This window comes from Haliotis rubra, unplaced genomic scaffold (assembly GCF_003918875.1).
Source record: "Haliotis rubra isolate DU_JTF1 unplaced genomic scaffold, ASM391887v1 Scf77, whole genome shotgun sequence".
NCBI lineage: Eukaryota > Metazoa > Mollusca > Gastropoda > Lepetellida > Haliotidae > Haliotis > Haliotis rubra.
In genome coordinates, this window is record NW_025767490.1 from 277,174 (window position 1) to 290,598 (window position 13,425).

At 38.7% G+C, this 13,425-nt stretch overlaps 2 protein-coding genes across 2 annotated transcripts in view; one reads left to right on the top strand and one right to left on the bottom strand.

Annotated features, from left to right (window-relative positions):
* Window positions 1-6,895, top strand: part of LOC124260622 (growth/differentiation factor 8-like) — a 30,404-nt gene extending 23,509 nt beyond the window's left edge. Inside the window, exon 3 of the mRNA XM_046694943.1 lies at window positions 3,996-6,895. Coding sequence (XP_046550899.1) covers window positions 3,996-4,367 — 372 coding nt within the window. The 3' untranslated portion in view covers window positions 4,368-6,895. The remainder of the gene's footprint in view (window positions 1-3,995) is intronic.
* A 5,948-nt stretch (window positions 6,896-12,843) lies between these two features.
* The window catches only part of LOC124260603 (protein Abitram-like), a 28,585-nt gene continuing 28,003 nt past the window's right edge, over window positions 12,844-13,425 (bottom strand). The window contains exon 5 of the mRNA XM_046694924.1: window positions 12,844-13,126. Within this exon, the coding sequence (XP_046550880.1) occupies window positions 12,989-13,126 (138 nt within the window). The 3' untranslated portion in view covers window positions 12,844-12,988. The remainder of the gene's footprint in view (window positions 13,127-13,425) is intronic.

The following is a 13,425-nucleotide window of genomic DNA, read 5'->3' on the forward strand; positions in this document are numbered from 1 at the left end:
TGGTTAACTGCATAGTTTGTGTGTGAATGATTACATAAGCAGTATGTGAAGTTATCATTGATAAAAAGAATGAAAGTATGTTTTTCTTGAGATAAAATCGGCTGCTGGAGCGTTCGCTCATCACGCCGGTGATCCGACTTTGGATCACCTAATCTATATCACCTAGGTTATATCAGACACCAGTGATCATACGATTGAATCCCAGTTCGCCTTGATTATGCTCTTTTGTCTGTCAGCACCAGACTCCGGTATGTAGGTTTCAACAAAGCAGTAACATTGGGCTTTCTACAAACATCAGGCTAACATGTCATTATGTAACTTTAACATTAAATGTTGTTCAAAACGGTGTTTGACCATCTCAGTAAATGGCATTATATTCAGCATTCCATGCCCATATAAGTTCCTACCTCTTGTTGCAAAGTATGCAAGCCACTGTTCATAGTTTAGCCATCGGTCACTTATCCATTACCATTATGCAGTATTTTACCAAATAATTTGACTGATTTGATGAAATGAAAAGGTTCTAATTCTGACACAATGGTGATCATTATCACCCACATGGGTACACTGTGTGAAGCCCGTTTCTGGTTTCCCCCGCCGTGATATTGCTGGAATATTGCTAAAAGCGGCTGAAAACCATACTCACTCACTCCATTACGGTATCGCAATAATTCGCCCTGTGGTTAACCAACATAATTAATTTTGGTAACGCGCTTGGCCTCTCTCTCTCTTTCTCCCTCTCTCTTACTCCCTAACTCTCACTCTCTCATTCACTCTCTCTCAACCTCGCTTACTACCCCCTCGCTCTCTCTCACATCTTGTACTCTTATATTGGAAAATGTCACAGAAAGGGCATGAGTGGGTCGTACAAAAATATATAGCTTTTTCTGTTGATATACATTTTTAAACTGTCCAGTGAAAACGTTCAAGGGGTTCTGTCAACTGTTCTCTCCAAATTCAAAATGTCACTTTCAGAGGCACTGTGTGCCTTTTGTAAAGATTCCGAAACTTCAAGAACATCCTTTTTCTTCGCTCTAATATCAAACAAGACATATTCATCAATTCATATTTTTTAGTGCAACTGTCAAGTAATATGTCAAGTATGCCCCGCTTCAAACGCCCCCTACACAGCATGGATAACTGGACATGCCTTCATTTCGCAATAAAAACCCTCTGAAGCTACAAGTTCAAAGATGCTAGCTCAGCTGTTTTTAGAGCCTATTGATCATGACATTCATTCGTTCAAGAGCACGTATTCTGTGGCTTAGCATGCAATATTAGTACTTTTAATTACACATCTGTCAAAGGCAATTGATTCCTTTTCTACAGAGAGTCTATTTTAGACTCTGATGAGGAAAGTACGAAACGATCGCACTTCGTATTGAGCAGAGTGCGTGGTATATGCTACAGTGTAGAATGTATGGGAATACATGTGATGAATATGCCATCGGTTGCGATGTGGTTTGAAGATAAATATCTCCTGTTTCGAAATCAAATGGGATCTAAGAACTGGTCACCCTTTTGGAGCCACATTTGCCACGTTTAATGCATTGCAAATGTGTAATGCATAAATATATATGTATGACAACATTGATTTTTAAATCAAAATGAATAACAAAATAGACAATTACGATAATAATGGTAAATATTCTTGATGTGATTAACATTCACAGCAGCTAATACATTGAGGCCCAAGGACAATGTTTATTCATGTCCATGGTCCTAGCATGCACTCAAGAATCCCTATGAAACAGTGATGTTCGCCAAAAGGTGAACGTAACCTGTTCCATCGTAGAACCCGTCACAAACACATGCAAAGGCTTGTGAAGCGTTCACCTGGAAAAGGCGGTACCATATGGTACAAGTCAAAACAGGGAATTGCATCAGACATCATTTTGGACACTCACTGATACCTCAAATTTGGAAATGCTTGGAACGTTTTCTGAGGACTTGAGTGCCGTAACACTGAACAAACAATTCACAAGAAAACCTCTTGTGATGCTTTTTGAAATGTTGATTGAAACTCCAAGGTTGTGAAATCAACACAAGAAAGGCAGGAACTGGTGAAATGCTGCTCGACACAGAGGGAAATCTGACTGAAAGTTGAAGCCAGTCTCGGGGAGGGTTTTGTGTGAATCTGAATCTTTTTGCAAACATCAAAATATGAAACCACCAAGGTGATCTCACTGGTCTCCTATTTTTCTAGGTCAGGATGGTAAAATAGTGGAACGGAAGAGGCTATATTTTGTTCTTTCACTGAAACATGTCCGCTGGCATTACATTTTGGTCATTGTTTGCGGTATTTCTCTGAGTTTTCATTTATGAAATCCTTATCATTTTAATTTCCGCTGTTTACCATTAGGAAAAATATTAATCAGCATCCGAGTCAAGATTGAGTACGAAAAAGGATTCCACTGGGGTCAAGAGTACAGTGGTACTTAAATATTACTGGCTACCTGCGAATCAGATGATAGAGAGTGGTCAGGGAAACACGCTCAGGAACTTGCACGTTATAACCACATTCAGTATTCTGTTCAGTCAGCCTGACTCTTACATCATGCCATATCATCAGGATCATTGAATAATCACGAAAAGCCAGGACCATGCCAATTAGTAGAATTACAAACATACATCGTTCAGATCCCCGAATGAGTTGGATTTATTAATAATTTTTGGCGTGTTTTTTATTTGTTTCTCGGCTTATTCTAAATGTTCTTTAAAATTCCAGTAATCAACCGTGGCTTCAATGCACAATAATAGGAATACTTTTGCTTTCTCTCGAAATAAAGCAAATTTATTATTTTAACGATGACAATCCGGTAAACCAAGCAGCAGCTGTGTTTTATGCGGACGTTTTATCTTTTACATAATGTTCAATTCAAGTAAGGACAGGTCTTATTTTCATATAGTTTCTTTTGCTTCCCGTAATGTAGATACGTATTACTTTCATGATGTCGTCCTCCTTTAAGCGTTGTACGTATTTATGCAAATGGTAAAAAGAGTCACAGTCCTGGAATCATTATAATGAAATTTTATATCATTTTACAAAAAAGAGAGACCGGAAAATCCTGTTTAATCCTTACCATCTTAAGATTATTGTTAGAAAGATAGATCAAATGTACTAGAACATAGGGCTGAAGACAATACAAATATATTTAGACGCGGTACTCCAGAGATAGTTACCTATAGTTTACAATTCCTCAGCATTTTAACATGTTTACATCTGAGATATTTGGCAAGATTAATAAGGGATCGAACAAATAAATCTAATCCTGTTATCGCTGAGACGCTTCTAACTCATTCCATGTCCTGTAATACTGAATGCATTCACAATGCCATTTAAAAAGTGCTCTTATGTAACATATGCTATATTTGGGATTATGCTTTCTCAGTAAAGTACTGATTCGAGTACATTTTAGGGAGCCGTGCCTTTTCGCACTTGTACGGGGATGTACATAAAGTATGTGGTTCAGACTACCTGTTGGCAGACTTCCACATTTTTTGGAAGCCGCAATGGCGGAGTAGATGAGGTAGTTCTGAGTGGTACCGATTTGGTGACTGGCTGCTAGGGTGTGGGTTCGACTCCCGGATGGGACCCTAACCTCAAAAAGTACTAGAATGTTTACTTTACTGAAACAGTATATTTCCAAAGATAGAATATGGTAATATAGAACGCAAATAAGCAAAATGTGGCCTTTTATAACTATATATATGTTACATCACTCATTATCTTTAGGGGCGGTGGGGTAGCCTAGTGGTTAAAGCGTTCGCTCGTCACGCCGAAGGCCCGGGTTTGATTCCCCACATGGGTACAATGTGTGAAGCCCATTTCTGGTGTCCCCCGCCGTGATATTGCTGGAATATTGCTAAAAGCGGCGTAAAACCATACTCACTGGCTTACTCATTATCTTTAATTAACTGACACAGCCCTTTACACACTCTCTGAGTGCCTATGATGTTGTACCCACTTATGAATTTGGTTCTTGCTTTTCTAGGAACCCATGATTGAATTGAAGACGGTAAAACGGAATTATAAACGTGTAAGAAGAAGCGCCATCAGCTGTGCTGCCAACTCCACCGAAGATCGTTGCTGCCGCTACCCCCTCCTCGTGAACTTCGTCGACTTTGGTTGGGACTGGGTAATCGCCCCCCGTGATTATAATGCCGATTACTGTTCAGGAGAGTGCCGTTATGTGATGCAGGACGAAAACCATCATAGTTACCTGCAGCAACAAGCCACAGACACCGGCCCCTGCTGCACGCCCACGTTGATGTCCCCTATTACATTGCTCTACTTTGACCACGAGCACAATATTCTGTTCACAAAACTCCAAGATATGAAAGTCGAAAGGTGCGGTTGTGCTTGATTCGGACTGTATTGCAGACAAAGAGAACAGGTATTGCATTGCATGATTAAAGGTCTACCGAAGTCCTCGTCTTTCGCCATCGGTTTTGCAATCCCAATACGGCGCGGGAATGTGATGGGGAAAACATTGCCGATCGGAGATGTTTGGCGCCATGTGATGGATTACCATCCATCTGCCCTTAATAAAATTGACTGTGCTTTTGCACAATTACCATAGCAGTGAAAACTCCTTTTTTGAGGCTTAGTTTAGGAAGCAATAGAGAAAAGCTCGTTATTAATGATCGAAGCAGCCCATCATTGCTCGGTCAGAAGTTGCCTCTGAAGTTGCTACTACCGTACTAAAAGTGGACTCGAAGCCTCTCGTGATGACCGTGACATCACTGTAATCCTATAAGGCTATTATCCACCGATCTTGTGCACACATAATTGTGGGTTAATCATACGTCAGTCTTAAATTCTTCTCGACTTGTTCCAAACTATGACGTCTGTTTCAGTAATAATATGTGATGTGCGATTCTCAACTACAGTGCTCGCGCAAGAGCTTCGCGTAATCTTCAGATGATATTGGCCTCCTGTTAGAATAATGACTGTATTAGCACTAGCTTAAGTTAAAGTAAATTAGTACCTCTGAAACAACGATTGCAACACAGGTACGATGCATTTATATATCGTTGAGGAGTTTCAATACGCCCTTTATAAGGTAAACATGTACAAATATACTGTGAGGTACACTAAACACCTAGATATGAAGTTTCCATAGACGTCCCTTGATTAACAAGCTATATATATGTATGAATATAGTGTGTATCTTCTGTACTTAATGTTCACAGAAATGCAATGATACATCACATTGCTGCAAGCAATGATTCTGTGCTGACTTAGAATCGCCTATTTCATACGTGAATGTTCAAAAGGAAACGACAAAACTGTATATATGTTTGCGATTAGAGTGTTTTGACCTAGAGACACAATGTAATTATCAAATGAAATTATATTATCTGTGCTGTTTAACACTATCATTTTTTGTAAATATTCTGTAGCTTGTAAATTGACTTACATCTAAATATGTCATATATTTGCCTAACAATGCAACGAAAATTTTCATTAAGTAATACAAACTATAAGGGTGTTATTTGTGACAAGCTAACCTTCAGAGAAAGTTACCACGAAACCGACCTTGTCTTTCAGCTTATGGCATGACATCCAATCGCCTATGAAACATGCCTTTAACATCAGACTTAATGAATTACATGCTTGATCTTATGCAGTGTGACAATAATGGAGTAATTTGTAACAGACTTGTTTTAAATGGCATTAACATGGAACACTTCCGTATTGCATGAATATTCTAAATTATTGTCAACGGTATTTGCATGTCCATGTACTGTATTTGCTGATGTGATCTTGGGTCCCGATCCACAAAGCGTTCGTAACGTTACGACCTGTCGTAACTCTATAGTTTACCATTGGCTTACGAATGTCGCAGCGCTACGAACGCTATGTGGATCTGGACCCTGGACTTTACTGATGTAACATCTTGGTACAGTGGTTCAATAGACATGCGCTGAGAGAAGAAAGTGCTTGCGCGGCTGTTTCGTATAATTTGTCTTGTGATTTATGTTTAAAATGGCCATGCTTATTAATCTAGGAATCTTTTCAAGACAGTAAATAACTGTTAAGTTATGCGTGAAACAGGGATGTCAGTATATAGGATGTCCTTTAGAATACACTTTGTTTATGTGTGGGTGAAAATGTAGGTAACTCATCAGTGTCTGACAATGTTACACAGCACTGCGTCTTGTATCAGCTGGTGTTCTTGTTACATGTTAACCTGTTGTTCTGCATCACACCGATGTCAGCTGTAACTCGTGGTATCTATTTGTGTTTGCCATTCAATTTTTATATACCAGTTACTACAATCGTGTTGCAATAAGAAGGTTAAACTACGTAAAACGCCCATTTTCAAGTTAGACCTGCTTAAGGGATTGGCATAATAGCCATGCTCTGAATGAACAATGTAAGAAAAAATACATAGTTCTTTTCGTGAAACCTTTGTTAACATTACGCTGAACTCTTAATCAATATTAATGAACTACTGAAATCGAGGCGGTTGACTGCCGAGTGGTAAAAGCGTTCGCTTTGCGCGGCCTGGATTAGATTCCCTGCATGGGAACAATTTATGAAGTCTGTATTGTACCCTCATGTGATTAAACTGTTGATACAATATTAAAAGCGGCTTAAAAATATGGATAAGTAAAACCCAGAGATGACACCAGGTGTTAGCGACACATGCCACGAGATACAATACATACCACGAGTTCGCCGGTTTTGTTTGAATATAGGGCAAGAATAAGCCGCACAATGTTTTAGTTGTTAAGCTTCATTTGAATAGATATGGTGTATTTGTGATCTTTACCTGTGATAACACTGTTCTGCGTATATGGGCCTTTCTCTTAAATGTTGAAATTATGCAAAGAATGTTTGGAGAACTCACGACAGCTTAATACGATTTACATATGTTTGAAATTCTTGAAATTTTTTACTTTTAAACCATTTGAACAATGTCAATGTAAAAGTGTTTCAGGCCAGGAATATTAGGGTACTCACCCAACAAAAACGTTTAGAAGACCTGTTACGACAGTTCAGACAGTAGCATGACATTTGAGAAAATCGTGTGATCAAGTACACAACCAGATCGAACGAAAGATGGGATATCTTCAAGTTCATTACAATTATATCTCAGTTGTCGCTTCGGCTTAACAAAGATCAGAGGAATCCCATTCAGTTCAAGTCAGAACGACCTTGTGTCAACTTTGAATGACAAAGGAAATGACAAAGAAGAAGTCGACATTAGCCAATCAGAAAGCAGTTTTCTCGAGCTTTACAGCTCAGGTTTTAATATGGCGACTTCCGTTCCTGGCTGTGCTTAGAAGAATAGTTTGACAAAGTTCTCAATTCAAAATATACCTCCCATCAAAAGTTTAGACTCACTTAAAACACTCACTATATGTTATGATATATATATATAGTTACATTGAACATCGATTTCTCCACTAGCTTGGGGGAACCAACTGCAAACCTTATGCAGATGAATTGCACGAGGATCATGCATCAAATTGCTGAAACGCATGTGCAAATATCTTGCAAGTGAACATATGCGTTTTGGTGTAAAGTTGTGTTAAGAATTCGCCAATTATCACTGATTTTTATCATTTATTGAACTTATGACAAGAAACTTTTCAACGTTATGAATTTGTTTTACAATACAAACAATCCATGTGTAAACAGTACCTTTAAACAATATAGAATATTTTGCAAAATTTTGTTTAGAACACTTGAGTGAAGTAAGTGGCTATATTTACACTAGTGAGTCTAAACTTTTGATGGGAAGTATGTGACAAATACATACGAGAAAAGTCTATATTGTTTACTTATTTGTGTAGATTTTATGCCAGTACCTCCCATGGCATAAGACAAGTCTTCTCCGTTTAAAACCTTTATCAAGCGAGCTTTTAGCGAGGAAGGAGTCGCATAGTCTGAACCTGTCGTTCGGAATACTTCGCGTTGACATTTCCGAGCCTGATGATCAGAAAGCACATTCGGGCTACCATTTTCCCGATCTGGTAATCGACGTTTTGATTGGTCCGACGAAAGGTCGTTACAACCTGACTCATTACGGGATGTCCTCAGATCTTTTTAAGCGGCAGCGAGATCTAAGATCTGAATTCAATAAGATTGGAGTATCTTCTGTACGACAATTTAGATTGATTTTTTTCTCTAGGATGCCATGACAATTCCTACGCCCTCGTTATTCAATCTAGGTTACAGAATATAATTCTGATTGCATCATTCAATGCTCCGTCAACGCCGTACTCGGTCAACTGTACAAAACGTTCGTTGTGGTCCCTTTCGAAACTGGATTCAGGTCGAAACAGATTACTTTTCCTTTAAACAACCTTGAAAACCAAACGCAGTTGTACAGGAGACATGTAAGGTGTTGGGTACGGCAATGTTAGCGTGAGGGTAGGATGCATCCATGTTGGGATAGGGATGACTATTTGGGGTTCTGGTTCCCGTTTCAGAATGCCATTGTAGCGCTGCGACTATCGTAACTCCCATACTTTAACATAGAGGTACGACAGTCGATAGCTTTGTGAAACGGGTCCCAGAAGGGGACGTGGAATTTTAGCCCAACAGATAGCCACTGTGCCAGAAAATGCTCGAAATAAACATTAATGCTTCAGACTATTACAAAAGAAGTCTGATCTACATTTTATGGAAACAACACATTTTAGGTATATTGTTTGGGACTTTTAAATGTTTGTTTTTCAGCTGTAGCTGAACTAAATGTCAGTCTCAACAACAAATTGCAGTCCTTTCGTATTAAAACTTCTCTTTAACACATATTTCTCAAATCGGTTTATATCTTTACTTAAAATCCGAAACTATTTTATTAATGTTCATGTACTTGTGGTATTTTTACTTGAATCAGCAGAATAGCGGAGTGTGGTCAGCGGTTTTGATCAGGTGTCGTGTAAGTTAATCCAGAACGAGGCTCCTAGCCAAGTTGTAAATAGTGGAATTTTACTGAACCGAACAAAGACTTACCAGTCCGCCCATGTGCTGACTAGAATAACTAGACTCGCCTAGATACGTCCGATGATGTGTATATATGAAGAGAAATGTGTCAACGACTGGAGAAGGAATAACGAGATACCGCAGCCATAATATATTAACACGTTGGGGAAACGTGAGTGGACAAATATGCAAACACGAGGAGCATTAGAATTTGTCAGGGGGACAGATAAGGGTTTGAAGTATGACATCAGTCTATGTAGATGTTGCCAGAGACATATTTTGGTCTGCGAAAAATGAAATTTGTCATTCCTTATAAAGATGCACAGTCTTCGAGAATCTCGCGTTTTCGTTGACAACACTTGCTAAAGTCTGTTTGCGGTGAAAACGTACCGATGAATTTCACTTTAAACAAAAAAGTAAATAAAATAAAGTGAAATTAAGATTGCGAATCCTCAAAATTTTACCTTGCCATTTGAAAATTTAAATCTCAGAATTGTATTCAACTTAGGATAAAAGTTGTTTAACAAACGATCATAGTTTCAAATCGGTATTATTGGTTTGTATTACAAAGGGGTAAGCACGTTAAATGAAACACCGAGAACAAGGAGGGTTGGTCTAAGTTAACGCTCATCACGTACCGCACGTGCATTTGTTTCACTGTTCCAACTACTGCGCTTACCCCCTTGTAATACAAACCAATATAAGCGATTTGAAACTATGATCGTTTGTTAAACATCTTTTTTCCTAAGTTGAATAAAAATCTAAGATTTAATTTTTCAATTGGCAAAAAATTATGAGGATTCGCAATCTTAATTACACTTTATTCGAAGCGTGTTTTTCCTTTATAATTGAGGAACACAACTGAAGTTGCTAAAACGTCGTTAGGGTCGTGGACCAGATGTGAAGTGACCCTTTGGTTGTAACATCCCTAGTGGCTAGATCTAACGTTTCATGTCGGTTCTGATTTTATCAAATGCTCAAAGAAGAGACACTATAGTTTCCTGTGTTATATCTGTCTTGTACAAACTCTTTGTCCAAAGCATTTCCTCTTTTAGCAGATAACATATGTTGAACACAAATATGATCAAATTAGCTTTATAGCAAAACATCTTTTATTTGGTTAATGTTCCTTAATGTTGTCGACTTCTTCCCGTGAGGCGGTATCCGCTGTAAATACAATCCACAAAGGTTAAACCTTATTAGATATTTTACAATTGCTAATTTTGTGTCGTGTTTTGATGTTTTAATTGACCTTCCAAGAATCTTGAACATAAATTGTATATCCCGTGTCTGTTGCACAGTATTATTATGTGAGTATTGGTAACAGACACACATTTCTCAAAAGATGTAAAGAACACACACTTGTTCACATGAGTATATGTCATGGCAATTGAAGAATAACTGTAGTTATTCGAAAACACGTGTGTCCTTAACTTATTTTGAGTAGTATCCATACCAACTATCAAACGCGTACTTTCAAAGGAAGTGTAAAAGGTTTGAATAAGTAGCGAATGTGTTAGATATGAATATTGAGGTGTGCCGTTGCTAAAGAATCACACCTCAGCCTTGTGAAACATACTTGTTCAAAAATACGTTTTGGTCACAGTTAATTGCGTTCTGACTTGTCACTTAGATAAACGTTTCCCACCCGGCACCAGTGATGAAAACTGCAAGGTGATCTTGCAACTGTTGCAACTGTGAAACGTGACATGATGCTGGGTGAGGATCAGTTGTTGAGACAATGTTTGGTGGCAGCGGTCTATTCCCCGTGTCTGTGACTTTATGGTTGATGAGATTATGGTGAGGATTCATCCTCATTGGGAATCTCGTTATTGCTGACAATGTGATAAAATAATGTACATATACTTGTAAAGGCTGCAAATGTCGACGAATATCGTAATAAATGCTGGAAAAAGTATCCTCTTGTGTCTATTGTGTTTTAAGTTACTTTGTATATAAACAATCACATTGACCCGTGAAGCGCAGATGACAACCTTGTGGATATATTCCTTGGGTTGTGTGTTTATTTGTTCGTTTGAGTGTTTATTTGCCGCACTTAGCAATATTCCAGCTAACTGACGCGGCATGTACACAATAGAGCCTTGAACAGACAATCTAGTCCGCCTCACAGTCCCTGAACCACATTATTTTCCCGGCTGCCAAGGCCTCTCTGCAATGATAAGCCCTAAATGAAGCAAGTCTAGATTTCCTCATGCTCTGCATCTCAGGTCTCCCTGGGGCTCCTTTTCAATTTATATGGGTTTGTTTGTTACTATCAAAATTATATCTATTCAAAGACTAAGCGTTACTCTACAGGCAATCCAGTAATGGATTTTGGGTGCAAGTCGCTCTTGTTATGGTTGTCTGTTCAGGTTCATCGTCGATATGCCATGGGTATGGACACACAACGCTACTCGTCACTACCCAATACATAAGGCGGCTTTGTGGCGTAATCGTTAAGTTTAACCAACAAATCAAGCCCAAACGAGTGAACCCTCCTAATATCTCTCGTGCAGCACATGCCATCGCCTTGTATCCATTCACTCTACACATCGCGTCAATATCAGGCAACGGTGGTATCACACAATCTGACCCAGAGGCAAAGGTCAAGTACAAGGATAAGAACAGATAAGTCAAGTTGGGTTGACGTCTTATTCCGAAATCTTGTGGAGAAACGTATGTGTCCTAGTTCATGTATACCCTTTAACGAAATTCATCAGTGGGACATACTCTACGCCAGCCTGTCTCTGATTCCTTGTCGGTAACATTGAGGCGTAAATTGGAGCGGGACATCAAATCACACATGTTCATGGTTGGATACTACGTTTTCTAATAAATGATAGCTTATAACGACACAAACGTGGATACATATGATATTACTGATGGAGGCGTTGACACCTACACCATTTAATGATAAATGTACATGTTTTATTGTCAAAACAAGAAGTGTTTAAAGAAGGAACCTGCATCTGAATCCAACATTTCAATATCTTTCATTTACGTCCATTCACCAAAGCTATATTTGACAAAGAATGAAACACTATTTCCGGAATGCATACATAATTATGAATATGTCACTCATTTTCAAAATGACTTGAGGCCTTTTTAAGACTTTATTTAATCTTATATTACTTTTGAGACTTTTTTAAGACTTTGTTTAATCTTATATTACCCGAACGTTTAGTCTGCTATTTTCACGTTTCCAAATTGCAACATATTGCAGTCAGAATTAGACAGCTGAATCCGATAAAGTAGACTTAATCATCATGTGTCTCCGGAAAATTTCATATATCACGTAATTAACTGTGAAGATGTGTTGGTCAACAACACTCATTCTCCACACACCCAGATCATAGCAAGGGCAGGATGCGGTCACCGGGTAACTGAAGCTCGCCATTAAGTGTCACCCTTCTACAGATTGCTTAATTTGCACGCTTAATCTGTAATTTGTAAATCTTCGCTTGTTTTAGTGCTCAGGTGGTATAACGTCGGAAATACCTTAAGAAAGTGAGAGAGCCATCTAGTTTACTTCAGAACCCGTTAAATTGAATACAAATGAGATATAAATATGAAGGAATTGTAAAACGTCAAACAAAAAGATGTTATAGCAATCGTCCACGAGGTACGAGGACAAGTCATCTACCAATCAACCAACCTGACAACCCCGCCCATTTGGTTGTCTCTTGTGGTTAACATTGGATGCTGGGCACCTAATCCAAATCGGAATTCCTACGTTGGGATATGAGAAGATCTGCCTACAACACATTGTATGTTCGCCATGGTTAGTAAATAGATGGTATGGGTCATGATTTAACTGGAACATTGCAAGAAAGATGCAAAATCAATCTCACTAGAAAACTGGGGGACATCGACGAGATTATTATAAACAAGAAAAAATGAATGATCTCAGTTTCTTTACTTTTTTTCACACAAAAAATAGGGCACATGTTCCTATTATAACACAGGCTGAGATACCACTGGTCCATGGCAGTAGACTCCTCCTGCCGTTCTCTAACCCACCCCGATTTGGTACCTGGACTACGATCAAGTGTCACCTGGAGTCTCCAAATCTCGGTCGGCCATCTTGGATTTGTAATCTTCGTGTGACAGTAACGACTTCATCTCCCTCTCGAATTCATAAAGGCGGGGAAGAACGACAGCAATATATCCTTCAGTCTGAAACTAAAAAGAAAGGATGCATCGTAAATAAAGCGACAAAAGCATAAACGATTAAAGTACATTGTGTCATTCGGAGTATACCATGCGTTTATGGATGACACCATTTATTTGGTGAAAAGGTGTGCGTATCTTGCCCCGCCGGTGGGACCCGTCACAAACACATGTAAAGACAATTTAACCGTTCGCTTGAAAAGGACACTGGGAAACGTCAAAATAGGGAATTGAACCGAACAATTTGGTGTTCACTAATGCGTACATTTTAGGACTGTCCTTTACAAGTGAAAAATATTAAGTTTTTCAAA